This window comes from Amphiura filiformis, chromosome 10, assembly GCF_039555335.1.
Source record: "Amphiura filiformis chromosome 10, Afil_fr2py, whole genome shotgun sequence".
Taxonomy (NCBI): domain Eukaryota; kingdom Metazoa; phylum Echinodermata; class Ophiuroidea; order Amphilepidida; family Amphiuridae; genus Amphiura; species Amphiura filiformis.
The window spans coordinates 10,798,748-10,820,195 of record NC_092637.1 but is presented as its reverse complement, the minus strand read 5'-3'; the positions used below and the strand labels follow the sequence as shown (position 1 = coordinate 10,820,195).

Here is a 21,448-nt window from a genome sequence, read left to right as displayed (position 1 = left end):
TATTCAAAATCTCGGATTTTGACAAAACTACAGCACCTAGAGTGTTGATTTTTGCAGGGTATATTGGTTTAATAAAGTACAATTTAATCGTGTAAAAAAAGGAATTTTAAAAATTCAGTGAGGGCGTCTTCCTCAGCAAATGTTATAATATGGCTTTAATATGCTGTCAGCTTAGTTACTAATTTCGTGGCGGAACCCTTTTGTTCGAAGCAAAACTTCCACTAGTGTAGTGTAGTGTAGGAGTTCGTGATCACAGTCTTTATTTAACACGCCACTCCGGTAGATGTCGTTGTTAAGCAGTGTTTGAGTTGTTGCTGGTGGTGGGAGGGGGGGGTAATAGACAGATGATAACCGACAATCAATGATCAATTAATTGTCAATATTCAATTAGATTCTATATAAAACCTAACACGCAAATGACGATCACTGACTCTCATGTTCAATCGCAGTCGCTAAGGATGATTAGGAGGGGGGGGGGATATGTGTGTAGTTGAGGGTGGTGGAGGATCGAAATCGATAATCGATAATCAATCAATCATTTATCAATATTCAATGTTTAAAATGTATAGGCCTACGCAATCGACAAAACTAGATATCTGAAACTATATCTAGAAACTAGATATAATAATGTTTATTTTGAGCTCAGCGGGGATTAGCAATTCTCACCAGTTTTAATAAGACAATAATGATTGACACACACATCGTGTTTTATTATGTTTCTTACTTTCTTGTTTCTTGCTTCTTCTAAACTCATTAGTCTTTTTGGGATAAAAGGTAGCCCTGAAAGGGTTGTTTGGTTTGTATTAGGTTCTTCTGAATTGAGTTTACAGAGTTGTTTTGCCCTATACCTGGTTGCCTCTTTGGCGAATACAGGTTTCAGCTCTGGTCCTCACTGCATCAATTACGTTGCGTACATCCTCGAGCGCCGGATACGTGCAAATGCAACAGAAATACTTTGCGAAGCTCTTAGAGACTAGCTGGTGGTCCTCGCTCATAAAATTTGCTTTGGATTTTGCTTTTAAGGGAGAAATCAAGTAGTGTGAGGTCTAGTGATCTTGCAGGCAACTCCAAAGCATCACTCTTCCCAAACACTCTGTTTGCTAGCCATGGACAGAGTGAAAAACTAGTACATTTCTTTGAAAGAGCATGTCTGCAAAAGCAGTAAACCGATTGACATAATTGTTTTGGTTCATTAAAGCTAACAAATAAAGGTTTCTTCGCATACCCAAATATATTTGGCGCAATATTTTTCTTTTTTTTTGGGGGGGCACCCTGTACATCGTTCGAGATGCGGAAGAAGATATGAACGTTTACATTCATCGGGCACAATATATATTTGAGTGTAATCAGCATAAAGTGCAATAGAGCAAATAATCAATATTTATTATTAAAGAGGTTAAACTTTCCCATTGTTTAAGGTCGTACTACACCTCCTGATAAATTATGTAACTAATTTTGCATTTTTCTGAACCATGAAATGGTATCAGCCTATATAAGTGTATCTTACTTACTTACTTACTTCCTTACTTACAGACTGACTAACCGTTTGGTCTAAAATGGGCATATGCCACTAAAGTATGACCCCCGAGTGGTGTTAAATGAAAGCGCAAAAAATTAAAAATATAATAAAAATATTTCCCACCCGGGGTGGCACCCATAATAAGCCCTGAGGAAATATTCATATGGGTCCTTTTTATATCTCAAAATGTCAAGAAGGTATGTACCCCCGAGTGGTGTCAAATGAAAATAACAAAATAAAGAATATAATAAAAATAGTTTCCTCGCCGGGGTACACACTATTTCGGGTCCTTTCCATATCTCAAAATGCAAAGATGGTATGACCAGTGGCGTAATGTGGCCGCCCCTTCCCCGGGGGGCTGAAGATAGTCCAAATTTGCCGCCCCTTCCTCAACAGCCCGAAAAGGTTGCCCCAATTTTTTTACGGTCGTTTGAAAAAGTGAAGAGCAAAAAAAAAAAAAAAGGATTTATAGGCGCTACCGCCCCAAAAGCAACACATTTCGATGTATAGTACATTTTTTTCACATTTTCCGTCCTTTTTTCTTTACTAATTCTTTTTGCCGCCCCTTCTTCTTCCGCCGCCCCTCTTTTTGCTGCCCCTTCTTCTTCCCGCCGCCCCTTCGATTTGGCCGCCCCTTGCTTTGACCCCAAAGCCCACCCCCCAAAAAAAAATACACGCCGTAGTGTCAAGTGAAAGACAAGACGGTAAAGAATATAATTAAAATAATTTCCCAATTAGGGGTGACACTCCTTAGGAGACCTGGGTCAATATTCATAATGTGAGTCCTTTTCATATCATGAAATGCAAAGAAACTACAACCACTGAGTGGTGTCAAATGAAAGAAATAAGTACAGAATATATATAATCAAAATAATTTCGCCACCGGAGGTGACACTCCTTATAAGACTTTGGGTCCTTTTCCTATATCCAAAGAAAGTATGAACCCCTAGGTGAAAATGTATAGTTGTATATCACAATATACTGCCGAAGCCCCATGTTCAGCTTTGGTGCGGTAACCGCTCTAGTTCTAAAAAAAAAAACTACTGGTAACAAAAGTTATGTATATTATAATTATAGGGCCAAGGAAACCAATTACTTCACTGAAATTTCAAGACAAGTGGTTCATTATACGTTAAGAAATGAGGTTCATTTTAGCGGTACCTCTTTTCTTATCATAAATAACGTATCGCTTGTCTTGAGTCACTGAAATTCCAGTGTAGTAACTGGATTCCTTGCCCCTATAATATATATAACTTTTGTTACCAGTGTTATTCGTTATTTTTTGAGAAAAATGCAAAAATATTAGCAAGGGATGTAGTACCACCTTGAATTGAAGTTTCGATAAATGCCACATTCAATAGTCACCTGTTGTGAAAAAATTAAATGAATCGCAACTATCGTTTATTTTTATGAGTCCTTTGACGACGATAGCCAATTTATTATTTTATCTACGAGGTACCATGTATTTTGAATGAGAACACACAACCCGATCTGACTTTAACTTAAATCAATCAATTTTCAATTCCTTTATTTAGTTCAAACACACTTTCTAATTATTCATACCTCACGACTCCAACATCAGTTTTTCTATTCCCCATATGTCCAGCGTATTGAATATTTTGTAATTCACTCCACTTCAATTTGCACGCATTTCCTTTCGGACATTTGAAACACCCGCCCACAAATGTGTATGTTTCTTTTATAGAGAATAAACATCTCTAAAGTAAAGGTAAATATGAAAATAATATCAAACAATATTTCTTCTACTTAAACAATACCAAAGCAATAACACTTTGGGTGATCTATTCTACTTCAGAGCCAATAAGGTTAAAAAAATGGCGGATATGTTCCATATCTACCTTACATACATTTTCAGATGTCTCGTCAAATCCATGGGCGACAAGGGGCAGCATCCAACATCTGCTTTTCAAGCCTTGACATGAAGAGGCAGGCAAACGACGGAGCCATGCGGGTCCCCATCGATGTCTCAAACACCTTTTTTTATATTAATATTTGCAGCTGCAGCAATGATGACATCACGCAGTAAATTACTCTACTTAAAATTTTGCGCCAGTGATATACTGGCAGTTATATCCGACAGCCCAATAGTGCTGCATGTTCACACGTAATTACTGTTACCGGACGTAACGTTTCGATCGGTCTTAACAGCTCTTAACCCTGGTCATCTTCGGCTTTAAATTGTCGGATTTAAAGCATATTACGTCGGATATAGTAATTTTGTTTTATATCCGACGCTCATTCACACTGCCACTTATATCCGATACTATTACCGACGTAATTTAAGTCCGACTGTGTGAACACGACTGTCATAATTGTCGGATTTAAAGCACATTACGTCGGATATAGTTATATCCGACGCTCATTCACACTGCCACTTATATTCGATAATATTACCGACGTAATTTAAGTCCGGTAATAAGTGATTTAAGTCCGACTGTGTGAACAAGACTTACTTAGTCAATTTTTAACACATCGCTGCACCTTCATTACAATATTTAGCTATATCTTCAAAAATAGCTAAATACGTGACCTCGCTTCGATACAGGAGAGTGGTTTTGAATAGATCAACGTACTACCGATGGCTACGTTTGGAAATCGCAATGTCTCTACTATGTTGCTATTTCAACCGTGAGGGAATAGCTGCTGGTGACATCCTGCCTTAAAGTGTTTATTAGCTCAAAATTAAACTGCGTACCAAACATTCATTTTTATGTGATCGATCAGTAAGACTGGTTTAATTTTAAGATATCTCAAAGCAGCCAAAATGGTCAGGAGATTTCGTATGATTCGTGTAGCCATTCTGTTGGTAACTGCTTCATGCATAATTATTTGGATGGATGACATCCTACACTCTATAAAGTCAACAGTATATGGTAGATCATATGGGTTTAAGAGTATTGAGAATCCGACCGCTCGTCATATCATACAAGATGACACCAGGAAGATTACTGATTCATTTAACCTGTCGCCAGAATCCGAAAACCGTTCATCATTGCTTCACCATGCTAATGATACTAATGATATTGTAAAACGCGATGCGCAGAATTTGCGACCAATAAAGTTAATGAAGATCCATCCTACTTTGTTGCCACCTTCGCCTACACAGGATTTGCGGAAGCGTTATAAGATTGAAAATGCTTCTTATCTTGTGAAAAATGTATCCCAGTTTCATGATCACACGTTGGTGAAAGATGGAATATTCTTCAATCGGTCTATGCATGGTCAACATCCATATAACTACGTGCACAAAAATTCAAATTATTGTATCAGGAACAATGACAAAAACAGTATATTTTTGCTGATTATGTGTTTGACAGCACCTGACGAAACTTCACGACGCGCAACAATTCGCAGGACTTGGGCAAATGTTACGGATGTATTAGGAAGGCGTGTAGCAACTATCTTTCTGTTAGCTAACAGTTCTGAAAAGTTAAACAAAGTAATCGCCCACGAAAGCAAAATATTTGGAGATATATGTAAAGCAGATTTTGTTGATAGTTACCGGAATTTAACGCTGAAGACACTGATGGGATTTCGATGGGTCAACTCATTTTGCAATCACACAAAATTTGTTTTAAAGATTGATAGCGATGTCGTACCCAATCTGTTTAACTTAGTACGACATCTAGAAACACGAATTAACAAAACTACTTTTGAAGGCCATTTGATGAAAGGAATAAAGCCGGTAAGAGACAATATCACTTGGATTAAGAAATGGTACCTGTCGGAGAGTGTGTACCCCCATCCTACCTATCCACCGTATGCGATAGGTATGTCGTATTTGGTATCTAGTAATCTGGTTAACCTTTTAGTGTCTGTATCGGAGCACATTCCGTATATCCATATTGAAGATGTCTACGTGGGAATGCTGATGAAAACAATTGGCGTATCACCAACACATGATAAGCGTTACACACAGCACAGAATGTCTTTGAAATCTGAAAACACAACATTTGACGCACTTTGTAGTTTTTCGAAAGTATTTACAGTGACTATCTTGAATCCTTTAATACAGATGCATCAATTTTGGGCATTATGGGATGCATTTGATTCAAATAAATGTAGTAACTTCACCCAAAATGTACCATACTATTAATAATGCTTACAAATAATTTGGGTGATGTAAGTCGACGAGTACGCCAATATTTCACTGAAGTCGATTTTATAGTAGACCTTTCATTATCTCACCTTAGATATATATTTTATTCTTCGTAATTTACGTATCCAGACGAGCAACAGAAAGCTCAAATGACATACTGGTGTATTAGCCATTTTGACAAAACGTGATAAGGGGCTAGCATTTTCTTCGGAAGGGGGAGGTCTCAAAATACAGGGGGGGCATAGAATTTGCCGACCCAAAATAGGGGTTATCAATTTTTAACACCCAAAATAGGGGGGGGGGTGTAGAATTATTAAGGGCTGGTGACTCAAAATGTTCGCGTGCTGCGCGCGCATTCTTTAACTTCACAATCGAAATGTGCGTACAATCTATGCTAAATTTGTACGTGCTCCGCGCGTTTTCTTTACACTTACGATAAAGATTTTAACGCGCTCCGCGCACTTTCTTCACTCTTAAGGTCCGCCAATGAATAAATTGTCTTGAGTCTTGTGTAGATGGCGGTGGGCGCCGTATCATTAAAAATTTCGACCCAAGATAGGGGGAGGGGTCGTAAAAATTTTGCCCGCGATAGAGGGGGTCATAAAAAATTGACTCCGGTCACCGACATATTTGGGACCCCTCCCTTCCGAAGAAAATGCAAGCCCCCTATGATTCTGACAAACTTTCAGAACAAGCATTGCCAGTAAAAAATGAGATATCACTAATTAGGTTTGGCGTATCTTACTCAATTGGAAAATTGTGTACAACATCACCATACGCCAATATTGTGTTAAATATGTGACAAACGCCACTATTTCGGTATATCGCAGCTGTGCGGCTAATACGAACATAAATTCCTATGCGTCTTGTACCACAAGGAATGTTGCATAATTAAGAACTAGTCATCCACGCCACGACTTGCATTATATTGATCTTAGAAAACATTTACTGTCGTATACAAAATGCAAAAGGGAAGAGATACAAATGTGTTAGGCAGTGTAAAAATCATTTACTGTAGTTTACAAAATGAAAAACTGGTGGAATTTTACGTTAGGTAGTATAAAATAGCAAAAACATTTGCCTTAGTTTATAAAATGCAAACGAGTACAAAATGTGTCATCCACAACACGATTTGCATTATATTGATCTTAGCAAATATTTGCTGTAGTTGAACTGAGCATCCGCGTTATAGCAACCAAGTTTCGCGGGAAAAGCAGTGGACCAGTTCATCTGTGATCAAGCCATCAGCCAAGATGGCGAAAGCTCAGTTCCGTGAGTAATATTTATTGGATTTGGCTAACATAATTAACCAGTTTATAACATTTGCCTTGGTTTATAAAATGCAAACGAGTACAAAATGTGTCATCCACAACACGATTTGCATTATATTGATCTTAGCAAATATTTACTGTTGTATACAAAATGCAAAAGGGAAAGGATACAAAATGTATTAGGTAGTGTAAAAATATTGACTGTAGTTTGTGTAACCGGTATGAGAATACCACCCCATGAACTTGTATATAAATATCGTAGTTTTTAAGATATTATTTGTAGCGTAAGACAAAATAGGCTCGCATAGGAATTTTAACGTAAGTGCTCATGTATAGCATGTCTCTTGAATTGAAGTTACTTAATTTTCCATGATTGTGATTTGACTGTTACAAAAACAATTTTAGATGCCTATGTTTATGATATGTTTTAGATCTTTTGATCTTGCCCGATATAAGGGACTTTGTTTTAAGATTGCGGTTCATGCAACTTTGTTTTGATTTTGTCCAATGACAGGACGTTTTGATCTGTGTATTGATCATGAAAATATTAGTTTGCTTGGCAAAAATCTGTTCTGTTTAGGTGTCACCAAAATTAGCCTTGTTTTATGATTGTTTTTGGTTGAGGGTCATTGAAAATATTGACTCACTTGTACACAACCAATTTATTGAATTAATAACAATCGACAGAATTTGATTATGCATTGTTTTGATTTGATATTTTGCATTTTGAAAGTTTATTAGTTTTGTTGTTTGGATATGCATTTGGAACTGGGTTTGGAAGATACCTTCCCCAAATTCGAACCACCAGCCTCCATAGTTCAAAAACATTGTGCCAGCCAATTTTTAGTGGCGCCTAAGGACAAAACCGAGAAAAAGGACGTCACTGATCCGGTGTATACGATTCCATGCCAGGGGCAGACCACAAGAGGAACCTGCCAAGAATCATACATCGGTGAGACTGAACGTTCTCTTACAACCAGATTTTTAGAACACAGACGTCCAAGCACCACTTCGTGCAAGGTTTCCAACCACATCCATATTGAGTCACCGAGCCACCACGTTGACTTGGACAAAGTCCGAATTTTTGATAGGGAGCCCCGCTGGTTCGAGAGGGGAGTTAAGGAAGCCATACACATCAGGGCCAACCAACCATCTCTGAATAAGGACGAAGTGTGCTCGATCGGGTCAGTCCGCTGAAGAAGGCTGTAGTAGCAACAGCTGAAAATTACGGAGGTAAGTATTTTGTATTGAGATCAAGTGTTAAAATCTTTCTATAATGGATTACAAATACAGATGAACTTTCATGCTATTATTATTATTATTATTATTATTTTAGTTTGACAAAGTAGTCCCATTTTACAGTAGACTTAGCTCTATATCGCATTTTATACATGTAGGCCCTACGTGGTGGACATTATGCTATTTTTTCTTCGGGGGGAGGGGGGTCCCAAACTTACAAAAAGCCGGCTTCAATAAAATTGCGACCTCCCCTATTTCGGCAGCAAAGATTTTATGACCCCCACCCCCCGCTTGCCCCCCCCCCCCCAAACAGGCACCAGTCTTTTTGAATAAAATAAACACTCTATCTGTAGCAGCATGTGATGTATTGTCACTTGACCACCCATCGGGTGGTCATGTGACCGGAGGATTGTAAACAATACATCACTACGCTGAATGAAGACGCCGTGATGGTGTCGCAAGCTACGTCACTGCTCAATGATGACTCTGAAAAAGGTAACTTTTTAAGCAAATGTCAAACATGACAGGGTCCAATATCAGTATCCATGCTGCTATTTTACGTCAACACGGACGCGATGTCCTCAACATCCTCCGAAAAGCGGCAAATACCACCACCAAAATTGCAAGATGGACGAACCACCGTAATTTTAATATCAGATGCGCGAAGGTCGACATGACACCCCGCAGCATAAAACTGAAATCCGCTTTCACAGGAATCAAAGCTAATAAAGTAATCCACAAAGCTGAAAAGCAACTTTTGGATATTAGAATCAGAAATTGCTCGTTCACGATCTCGAAATTACAAGACGAACTGCAGAATTTGGAAACCAATTTGTTTACCGCCATAAGCGATCAAGAGAAACAGGAAGTAGGACAACACCTCTCGCGCATGCGCAGTAAGGAAGTTGACAAAGTGAAATGTAAACAGCGTGAGAAATTCGGTAAATTGGTGACAGCCAAGCAAGAGTTTTGCTCAAAAATCGAGCGGAAGAGAATGGCATAGATAGGAATAGATGGGTCATCAACAAATCGGACAGGATACTGAGTGACAATGAGAAATCTGTGCTCGAAAAAGGTCTCAACTATGCCGTCACGCCGCGGGGAATTCCGATGAAAGAATACATTATAAACACGGAAGTAGCATGTCGCCAACTCGCCCCAGCGAAAGCAGTATGCATACGTGCGGATGTTGTAAAGTGCCTTCGCAAATCCAAAGTGCCGCCAAGTAACATCAAGAAAGGTGAGCAAAAAGCTCTGTTTGACTTGAAAAAAGATGAAAATATCACGATTTTACCGGCCGACAAAGGTCGTGCCACAGTAGTTCTTAATACCAGATAGAAACGTTGCTCAATGATCAAACCACATACCAAAAGCTAGCCAGAGACCCCACGCCAGCATATAAACGTGGGCTCATTGGTATCATACGCGAATGGCAGCACAGTGACCCCATTCCCCAAGACATCAAACATAAAATCTACCCAACTACTGAGGAAGTTCCTAAAGTCTACGGTACTCCCAAAATTCATAAACCGGAAGCTCCACTTCGACCCATAGTGTCCAGCATTGGTAGTCTGAGCTACAATGCAGCCAAAGTACTTGTCAATATTCTCAGTCCCTTAGTGGGTAAAACTGAAGACCACATTCACAACAGTGGTGAGTTCGTGGAAAAAGTTCAGAACTTGGAAGTACCTCCAGGGCAAAAGTTGATATCATATGATGTCTCTGCCCTTTTCACGAGCATTCCCGTACCAGACGCGATTGCAGCTGTCAGGGACAAATTGGAGAAAGACAAACTCCCCTCAAAATAAACCACATCCTGGAACTCCTCAATTTTTGTCTTAATACAACTTATTTCGTATACAAAGGACAATATTACAAGCAAACCCATGGTGCGGTGATGGGTTCCCCAGTCTCTCCTATAGTGGCCAACCTATACATGGATAGTTTCGCCCCCCGTCGAAATGGTTTCGCTATGTCGACGATACATTCGTCCTCATCAATGAATATGACATTGATGGATTCACAGCGCACATCAATAGTCTTGACAAGAACATTAAGTTCACAAACGAACCCGAACAAGAGGGTAAACTCCCGTTCTTAGACAAGTGCATTCATGTTGAGGACGACGGTAGCACCAAGGTCACCATAATCGCAAACTAACGCACACTGACCAATACCTGAACTTTGACTCGAACCACCATCTGGAGCACAACGCTTATGGACAGAGTAGACAAATTAGTCACCACAGAGGAGGACAAACAATAGGAAACGAGCCATGTAAAATCTGCACTCAAGGCAAACGGCTATAAGTCCTGGATGTTTAAAACCCCCAAACCAAAGAAAAAGAAAGATCGCGAGGACACAACCGGACAGTATGAGCGAAAAATCAATATTCCGCTGCCATACATCAAAGGACTTTCTGAGAAACTATCCTATGTTTTCGGTGACCACGGGGTCAACGCTTACCACAAAACGGTCAATACCATCAGATCTTTCCTAGTACATCCGAAGGACAAAACCCCAAAACCAAATAAATGTGGTGTAATCTACAAAATCAGAACACTTGGTTGGTGAGACAAGTAGATCTCTCGGCACCCGGTTCAAAGAACATACTAGAACCCCCCCCCCCCCATGCAAGATGGACGAACCACCGTAATTTTAATATCAGATGCGCGAAGGTCGACATGACACCCCGCAGCATAAAACTGAAATCCGCTTTCACAGGAATCAAAGCTAATAAAGTAATCCACAAAGCTGAAAAGCAACTTTTGGATATTAGAATCAGAAATTGCTCGTTCACGATATCGAAATTACAAGACGAACTGCAGAATTTGGAAACCAATTTGTTTTCCGCCATAAGCGATCAAGAGAAACAGGAAGTAGGACAACACCTCTCGCGCATGCGCAGTAAGGAAGTTGACAAAGTGAAATGTAAACAACGTGAGAAATTCGGTAAATTGGTGACAGCCAAGCAAGAGTTTTTGCTCAAAAATCGAGCGGAAGAGAATGGCATAGATAGGAATAGATGGGTCATCAACAAATCGGACAGGATACTGAGTGACAATGAGAAATCTGTGCTCGAAAAAGGTCTCAACTATGCCGTCACGCCGCGGGGAATTCCGATGAAAGAATACATTATAAACACGGAAGTAGCATGTCGCCAACTCGCCCTCGGCACCCGGTTCAAAGAACATACTAGAACCCCCCCCGGAAGAGCAGTCGGTGACCACAAAGCTGATCATAAACATGATATCAGTATTGAAGATGTGGAAGTTATCGGCAGGGAAGACCATTTTTGGAAGAGGAAGATCAGGGAAGCCATAGAGATAAAGACACAAAAGCGCACGCTCAACAGGGATGCCGGATACGACCTGCCCGCCATCTACAATGATCTGCTGACACTTGACCACCCATCGGGTGGTCATGTTACCGGAGGATTGTAAACAATACATCACTACGCTGAATGAAGACGCCGTGATGGTGTCGCAAGCTACGTCGCTGCTCAATGATGACTTTGAAAAGGGTAACTTTTTAAGCAAACTCTATCTGTAGTCATGTTGTGTTGTGACTCCCTACATTTTGGTCATCAACAATTTTTATGACACCCCTATTTTTCTTTCCGTATATTTGGGACCCCCTAATCATCTTATAAAATCCAATTGCATGCCTTTCTGTTATCATGCTTATGGCTTAATAAATTTCATCTCCATCTACATCCAGGGCCATACTGCCCCCCCCCCACTGAACCTTCTGGAGGGTTTACATTTGCTACCCCCCTAGAAATTCATGTAGGTCATCCCAATAAGAATGGTCAATTGCTCCTGCGCCTGAACCTTTTACCCGATCATGGAGGGTGCGATGTAGAGTTTTCAGTGCCTTTATCTTAGCATGTATCTGCTCCCCGACCGTATGGGGAATTCCCCTTTGTCATGTAATAGCGTGGCAATCTCCTCCCAAACCTTTTTATCCCATAAATACTTTCCGTGTCTCTCCAAATATTGAGGCTAGCCAATGTTTCCTTGTCATTCCAATTGACCCCTCTATTGCGTTTATTTGTATTAACATTTGCAGCTGCAGCCATAATGATATCACGCAGTTAATTACTCTGCTTAAAATTTTGCGCGAGTGATATTCTCACAGTTATATCCGACAGCCCAATAATGCTGTTTACACGTAACGTTTCGATCGGTCTTAACAGCTCTTAACCCTGGTCATCTTCGGCTTTAACATCATGCAGTTATTGTTAACTACATGTATGCACACAACACATGGGCACTCACAATAGGCAATTGAACCCTACTGGTAGCGCCGTGTTGTAGCTATTGAGGACGAACTAGTTAGTATCATATATCAAAAAGTATAAAAGCTATGATTTTAGTACTTTTCTCTGTTTCAAATACTTATTCTTTTCCAAATATCTGAATCTTCAACCCGGTACAAGCTTTAATAAGGGGGAACATACATTTTTTATTAAAAAGAAATCCTACCATCTATCCAAACTCGCCATGTTATTCCAATGCACATTTTCACCGGGCAGCCATTTTTTGATCGTATTTTGAATATTGGCGTCATAAGACCGTCATAGGTACAAATTTAGTACTTTCTGTCAATCAATAATAGCTTATTCTCTACATGTCAATCTTTAAATAATTGGCATAGTCCTTATAATAACGGTACTCCGCCTTGATGAGTAAATGACAGCAAATAGCTGCAAACCAGTGAAAAATATCCCAAAACTCGATCAGTGGGGCTCCGTTCGTACATGTCAATAGAGTCATTATCGATTGGATTAGTCGTCCGTAGCGGACAATTCGTTCGCTCATTGGATCAATATTATCAGGTGGTAATAAATTTGCATTGGACAATAGATTACTATATAATGGTTTAGTACTACATATATCGGTTTAATCTTCAATAAGCGGGTTTATGGCTGGAAAGGTCACGGTGAATTCGCCGTGGACGTAAGTGCACTCATTCACACTGCCATTTATATCCGATACTATTACCGACGTAATTTAAGTCCGACTGTGTGAACACGACTGTCATCTTCGGGTTTAAATTGTCGGAGTTAAAGCACATTTCGTCGGATATAGTTATATCCGACGCTCATTCACACTGCCACTTATATCCGATACTATTACCGACGTAATTTAAGTCCGGTATTAAGTGGTTTAAGTCCGACTGTGTGAACAAGGCTATAGTTTACTAATCTAATCCTGTAATATAGAACAGGGTGATCATTGTTTACATGGTTTGTTATGGTTGGGATTAGTGTCCGATCTCTGTAAATGAAGCATATTGATATTCAGGAAGAATCGATCAGGACGCTAGCTTTATTGTCCTTTGAGATGTAGTGCGAACCAAGGAGGGTAGATAGAAAGAAGAAGAAATAGATTACGTAATGCTTTGTTTCTTTGATGCCGTTTAGAGATTGCGACAGGCTATTCATAAAAGTGGTGCCATTGTTTCGAACAAAGGGGTTACGCCATTAAATTGGTCACTGATCCGGCATCATATTAACGCTTTACCTACCAGGCGAGTATAAATAAGTGACCTCAATACAGTCATGTGTAAGGGCAGTCATTTGTGGCGGTGGAAGGGGGTGGGGGCAGATTCTCCCCTGTGAGAAGTCTTGAGAGGGGATATGAGGGAGGAAAAATGGAGGAGGGATATGGAGAATGAGGGGCCTACAGGAAGGGAAAAAGGGACAAATGAAGAGAAAGAAGTAATGAGAAGTAAATAAAATAATAGAAAGATAAGGACATATTTATATTGGAATGACAGGGAGAGTGATAATTAAATTCGCAGTAGAGATTGTAAAGAGCATATCATTAGCATAATGATATTGCTACCCTTTGTTCTTGACCTGGTATAAAACCCCATGCATCCCACATGTTTTCAGTCTAGCTCTGGTTTCCACCATGCCAGTTCCTTGCTAGGCCACCACCACCTCAACCATTTAAATGTATCTCCATCAAATGCTACACTTGGACTCTTTATAATGAACAAATTGTTGATCAATATTAGTTTCGTCTCGCAGTTCTTCTTCATGTTTGTCTCCAAGTTCGTCGTTTTAATATCATCATTGTAGTGTATTTGCATCTTAAAGACCCTATGGTCAGATGATCTTCAGCCCCCTACTAAATTAAACTCTTCGTTACATTTACAAATTGCAAAAAAGTACGATTTTTGTAGTATATCCTGAAGTGTACCCTGCAGTGACATGTTAAAAATATTGTTTGGGATGTTAAAAATATTTTTGGATATTATCTCGAGATAATTATCTCGAGATAATAAAATTATCCCGAGATAATATCTCGAGATAATAAAATCATCTCGAGATCCCGAGGGGTAGGGACAACAAAATTATTTTGACGATGCGTGAGATTCTACACATTTTCCAGCATTTAAGTACAACTTACAATAATATCTGAAGGTTATTGACGTCATAATTCCATAATATGTATGTTTACTTCGAGTGATGTATTCATCTGTTGTTGGCAATCTATTGTTTATTATCTATTGTTGTTCTGTGTATTGTATTTTACTTATCAATCTCTTGGTGTTTCTAGAGGTTTGCTTGAGGTTATAAAAGGGCAGCGTGCACGGATTATCTAGATTCTTTTGTTTAGCGTGCACGTTATCTAGATTCTTTTGTTTAGCGTGCAGGTTTATATAATTTGTGCACGCTGACTTCAGATAGCCTCGCTGAAGAGTGATTCGTAAAATATAATGCACTGGACAACAATGGATAATAAACAATGGAGTGATGCACTAGAAGTGATCTCGGGATAATTTTATTATCTTGAGATATTATCTCGGGATAATTGTATTATCTCGAGATATTATCTCGGGATAATTTTATTATCTCAAAATAATTTTGTTATCTCAAGATATATGAAAGCATAAGAACATATAATATTTTAAAAATTTTAAAACCCAGTAAACCTCATTTCAGTATGACATCAAAATCTAAGCAAACAGGCAAGGAGATAAATATTATCACCTGTTCTAGACCTTGCAACATATATATCTGAATACCACTTACACATTCACCAAGTTCACACTCGCACTACAAACGCCTATACACACCCCAAGTACACCCCAACTCCAGCACACCCATAAATACCACACACCCACATAACCACACACCCCTTGCACCCACATCTTACTCTCATAGCGCACCTTCATCCTAAATCCACAAGCATGCATCCAAAGCTCTTTTCCCAAGTAATTTACTATAACACAATGACACGGTTTTTAAAATTTAAAATAGGTTATAAGCTATATTATAATGTACAACAATATTAATTAAAAGAAAAGCACCAGCAATATAGGAAAATTAAAGCACATCAACAAAAGTCTACATCAAATCCAGAATTAAGGCGATTTTACAAATTGCACTAAACTAATACACATTTAAGGAACATCATATTGTACAGGAGCAAGAAGTCAAGATTAAATTTCTATGACACATAAATAAAAATCATTCATATAATACTACCAACATGGTTAAAGCAGTATTTAAAATGTTGAACATTACGGGCAGCTTTTAGATGGTCATCTAGAGCATTCCAAGACACAGCACCCCGGTAACTTAGATTTCTCTTCTTAAAATTTGTGTTAGGTTTAGGAATGCTTAGCGCCCGATAGCCACGAAGGTTATATCTCTCATTAATTCTCATATTAAAATTAAATATTGAGGTATGCCACAAACACTAATGCTGGCTTAGACATATTACCATTAATTACAGTGTTATGACTTCTTCCAGTCAGATAACTATTGAACCAATTTATGCTTGTCTCGTGAACATTAAAAGCTTTCAACTTCTGAAGTAATATTCCATGATTCACCGTATCGAAAGCCTTTTTTAAATCAATCATGACAAGGCCAACATATTTACCTTTGTCTATGGCTTCATACCAGTCCTCAGTAATATTAATTAAGGCAGATAGAGTGGAGTGCTGGGGTCTAAAATCAGACTGCTTATCATAAATCATGCCATTAGTATTAAAGGAAAGGGTATATTTGATCAAACACCGCTCTCTCAATAACCTTGGAAATTACAGGCAAAATGGAGATGGGTCTGTAATTACCTGGATCCGTAGCGTCACCACCTTTGTAAATAGGACAAATCCGGGCATTTTTCCAGGCATCAGGAAAAATCCCGCTTTCCAAAGATAAATTGATCAAATAGGCAATGGGTTCAACGATTGATGCAGCCGCCATTCTGACGAGTTTGTAAGGAAGATCATCTGTGCCTGTAGCTTTTCCCTCCGGCAACGATCGTAACTTGCTGAGGACATATTGATGACTAACAGGCTGAAACATAAAACTCTCACTTGAGTGGAGCATCCTTTCATTGATCAGTTGCCCATCTGCACAGGCGTTTGGAATCTTTGCAGCAAGATCAGGACCTATATTGGCAAAGAATGTATTCATAATATTTGCAATATCTTTTGGTTCTGTTTCATTACCATTTTCTCCTTTAATACAAGTAATATTGGTACCCTTACTTTTACCAGGAATTATCTGTCTAATTGTATTCCACACTTGCTTAGTGTTGTTACTATTTACTATTAGCAACATAGGATTTCTTACTATGCTTGATTTCATAGTTAACCATATTTTTCATTGATCTGAAGTCAGGCCAATCTTTACTTAGTCCAGTCTTAATAGCTTTCTTTTTCAGACAATCGCGCTCACGCATTAGCTTAATGATGTCATCGGTGAGCCATGGTGCTTTCTTGTCTCTTACACGTTTCTTCGTAATATAGGTGCATGATGGTTACAAACATTTGCAAAAATTGATTGAAAATTATCAACAGCAACATTAAGATCATTACAGTGTATTACTGGTGTCCAGTCAACATTATTCAAATCCGTGACAAAATCAGTAACATCAAGATGCTTATAGTTACGATTTGATTGATACTTGTGCCTATTGTTACTAACCTTAGTGTTCTTCCCTATTATTTACAAACACCAAAGAGTGATCACTAATACCAGTGTGGATTACTCCACTATCAACAACCTTGTTTACATAAGGTACATAGATGTGATCAATTAAAGTAGATGACTTTTCGGTAACACGAGTGGGCTCTGTAATTACTTGATAGAGATGATAGCTAGTTTCGACGTTACGTAATCTGTTGGTGTAACAACTTGGGATTGGGGCAATTACATCGCAATTCATATCACCAATCATTACAATTTCTTTACCTTCAAGTTAATCAAATAACTACATTTTGGTATCTGGAGGCCTGTACCATACAATGACAAGAAACGGTTTAGTGCTAGTTTGTTTTATTTCTAACACTATAATTTCGAGCTCCTTTGGCATAAGATCATTACGAATTATGTGTGTGAAATTTGGAGTCTGCTTAACAAATGCCGCAACACCACCGCCACCACGGTAGCGATCATTACGATAAAGGGTATAATTTACATCATGATCGGGGATATAATAATCCAACCTTGTTTCAGCAAGTCCCATAATATCATATGAGTTACCATACATAATTGACTGAAACTCATCAAAGTGTCCTGGAAGGGTGGATATGTTAAGATGAGCAATACACATACCCTTTTTCTTAGACATATTTGTATATTTCACATTATTGTTAGGAATATTCATGTTACTATCACCTGAAACATAGTTCACATTAACATTATCTTCATCGTTTTCATTTGAAAGGTGAAGAGAAATTACATTGGCATTGATATTATCATCATAACCATTCGTAACATTTTGTATGTCATTATCAGAAATTATCTTGTCGGCACACTTATCGTGGCCTACTTTTCAAACCTTATTTTGACAATAACGTTCCTTGTGTCCTAGACGGTCACATGCGTGGCAGCGTACACGTTTGTTGAATCTACACGTGTTTTGGTTATGGTTTTTGAGGCCACAGTTAAAACAACCCACATAACTTGACGCGTCACGACGCTGCGAATGAGTGCCGGTGTGTCGTGAGTTCCGATTCGCATCATGTCTTCCACGCGTTTGTGAGTTGTGCGTTGGCGAGTAATGTTTATTTCTATGAGAAGATTTTCTGCGGTTTTGTTCTGTATATTGTCTGTGTGACTCTTGATGATGATCTTGAGAACTACGCGATTTAGTGCAAGATTCCGCCTCTGGATTGTTTCGTAGTAAAACACGTTTCTTCGATTTCGTATTTGTTTTTTTATTTGATACATGGCGCCATTGTCCATCAGATTTTATCAGACCTTCGACAGCATCGGCGAAAAAGTTTGATAGCGTATCAAGTCCGCGCTCACTAAGATGAAGCCCGTCGACAAATTGCGACTCATCAACGCTGCCATTCATGTATGTCATGTGGAGTCCAGAGTCGATGAAATTACAATCCAAGCGTGTTGAAAGATCCTTGAACGCCTCCACTTTATGCTGAACTTGGCCTTTTGTGCGTGGACAAACAGCAGAAATATGAATTTTCGCTGTGGGAGCTTTTACCATAATTAATGTTATTATGCTTCCATTGAAGATAAACTCTCACCAATTGCAATGTTCTTGGAAATATCGTTGGTTCCTGCATGGATGAGGAAATCGCCATACGTGTTAAGATCTGAACTGCCATTTAGTTCCTTGAAAATATCTGACACAGTAGCTCCACTGATTGGCTTCACATGAGTATTTTCAAAAGAACTGTCCTCGAAGTCTCTGAGTATTGAGTCTCCAACCATGAAGCAGGCGGATGGATCTGTTGAAGCCTTGTCATCATGAGCAACTTGATCAGTATTATTGGAAGCAAGTTCGTCGGTGTTTGAAACACGGTGACGTTTTAAGGCCTCTAGCTCACTACGAAGTTGCTCATTTTGTTTCTGCATGGATTCATGTGACTTTTAAAGTTTGTTTTGTTCAGACTGCAAGAGATCATGTGTCGACGTTAGAGCATTTAGAGTGTGACATAGTTTTCTGATGACAGCAGGAAGATCAGAGCAGGCTTTGCAACACCAATTGCTGGTTTTAGATGGCCTCCTTGAGAGCCTACACATGTTAGGTGAAATTCTTTTTCACATATAAAACATCGGAAAGTTGCATCGCCTTCATTAACAGAGCAATTTGGTCCATTACACTTAGGGACACTAACATCTTGCGTCGGCTTGTCTTTGATAGGTGCACTGTGAGTGTGAGCATTACCTGTGTCCTTTCTCAAATAACGTGGGGCTGATCCCGGCAAAGGGGTGTCAATTTTTCTTGTGAGTTCACATTGATCACACAGGGGTAGATCACTTTGACGTGTTTGAACAAATAGTTAGTTTACAATCGTGACACCATTTAGCCATACTGAAGTTGTTTTGTAGTACTTCGCTTGAACGGTTTTCAGTAGATAAAATCACACCTTTCAATCACTTGAAGTCTGAGAGTTTTTAAGGGTTCACTGCACCCTACATACACACAAAGTACTATATAGATTTTCAACAACGTGCAGAAAGTATGAGATCAATACAGTAGGCAACACTGTTCGAATTCACGAAGAAATAAAGATACAAAAAGTCTTCTTATGCCAAAAATAATGTAGATCAGATTAAATAAAGTTCGTAAACAGAATCCATGTACTCACAAGTAATAGCAGTATGGTTCAAAATATATGAACGGCTTTGAAACGGCAAATTTCACGTTATTTTTACGGACCGAGTGCGAGCCGACATGCACATTCATCAAGCGTTTCTAGAAAATTTTGTACGAACCACCAATTTTTTGTTACGAGCAGTAATGACTCAAGGCCAAAATCATCTTTTCCCAGCTATCGCACGAATACACAGAAATAACACACTGTTTGATTAAGTTAACACAATCTGAATCTTTAATGAAAAGTAAACATACCACAAAAGAATAAAATTAAAACTGAACTGAACTGAAAATAAAAATAAGTTAACACAATCTGAATCTTTAATGAAAAGTAAACATACCACAAAAAGAATAAAACTGAACTGAACTGAAGAAACTCCGCACTAATGTAACCCGTCATAAATCTAAACCTGCTTATGCTATCACGATTTGTGCAGCATCTTGTTAGCTCCAATTTGATACCACATTTGCTACTAAAACCTCTAACTTGACAAAAATTTATACCAGTATATCGTCAGCCTGCTACGATAATTGCCGAAGTCAGCTTTTTGTAATTTTGAGAACAAAGTACAAAATATGGTTCAAGCATGCATTTAAGGCCATGTGTCACAAGTTGGGACATTTTTCATGAAAAATTTAAATGATGATTAGATTTTTTTTAAATAATAAAGATGAATACTTACACCCTTCATATAAGTCTTGGTTTAAAGCTTAGTTCTTTCATTTGAATTTGGAACCAAAACCAGGATTTTCCATAGATGATAATTAATGGTACGATCAATTAAGCTAACGACTTGCAGGGTGGCGGATTGGCGGATAGGAAATCTATGGAAAAAGCTCATAAAAGTTTGATGAAATAATTGTTTTCCCTTTTTTGTTGACAGAGTGAATGTATACATGTATATTCTATAACAAGTTAGCATCTATGGTGCAATAAACTTTTATTTTTATTTTGATGTGATATTAGTTGTCAAGTTTACCATCAACATTGTGGAGCAATTTTTCTCCAAGTTCAATTTATAAAGTGACAAATGTTGTATAGTCTTCAAGATATAATTGGAAATTGGAATCAGCCAACTTTATTTGTGGTATAAGTTTTGGCTATCTCCTGGAATCAAATGAAAGGTTCATGAAGCCAGGATCTAATTGGGTTTGAAGATGGTGTACTTATATATGAAGACCTGAGCGCAAGAAGACCGTAAGTCCGCTTTGCCCCTCAACATGTATACACTAAAATTGCGTATAGTTTCGTATAGTTTGGTAATGTTTTATACATGTTCAGGGCCCAAAACAAATCTTTCACAACCGTTCATGATGTTCTCACCCTGGAACATGTATTAAACATTATAAAACCCAAAGAAACCATACGCATCTTTAGTGTATACATGTTGAGGGGCCAGGTGGACTTACGGTCTTCTTGGTCTTCATATTTACTTAGTAAAAGGTTAATGTCTAAGCAAAAATGCCAGCTATAGATAAAGATGTACGAAGCCATTGCTAACTGGGTTATTCCTTTTAGGTCCAAAAGGGGGGCCCTGAAACAAAAATGAATTTTTCTTTTTGCATCAGCCCCCCCCCCCCTCTTTAGAAGTGTTTGTGAACGATCCCTAAGTATACATTAACTCAACTGTAAAGTGTTCTGAGACTTGCGGATCAACGTCTAGGCGTTGTGCCTGTGCGTAGCACACTACATGTATAAATC

At 38.7% G+C, this 21,448-nt stretch overlaps 1 protein-coding gene across 1 annotated transcript; it reads left to right on the top strand.

Annotated features, from left to right (window-relative positions):
* Positions 1-3,989: 3,989 nt before the first annotated feature.
* On the top strand, positions 3,990-5,854 carry LOC140162488 (beta-1,3-galactosyltransferase 1-like). Its single transcript, XM_072185729.1, has one exon. The coding sequence runs from the start codon at positions 4,305-4,307 to the stop codon at positions 5,634-5,636; it is 1,332 nt and encodes a 443-aa protein (XP_072041830.1). The 5' UTR covers positions 3,990-4,304; the 3' UTR covers positions 5,637-5,854.
* The last annotated feature ends 15,594 nt before the right edge of the window (positions 5,855-21,448 follow it).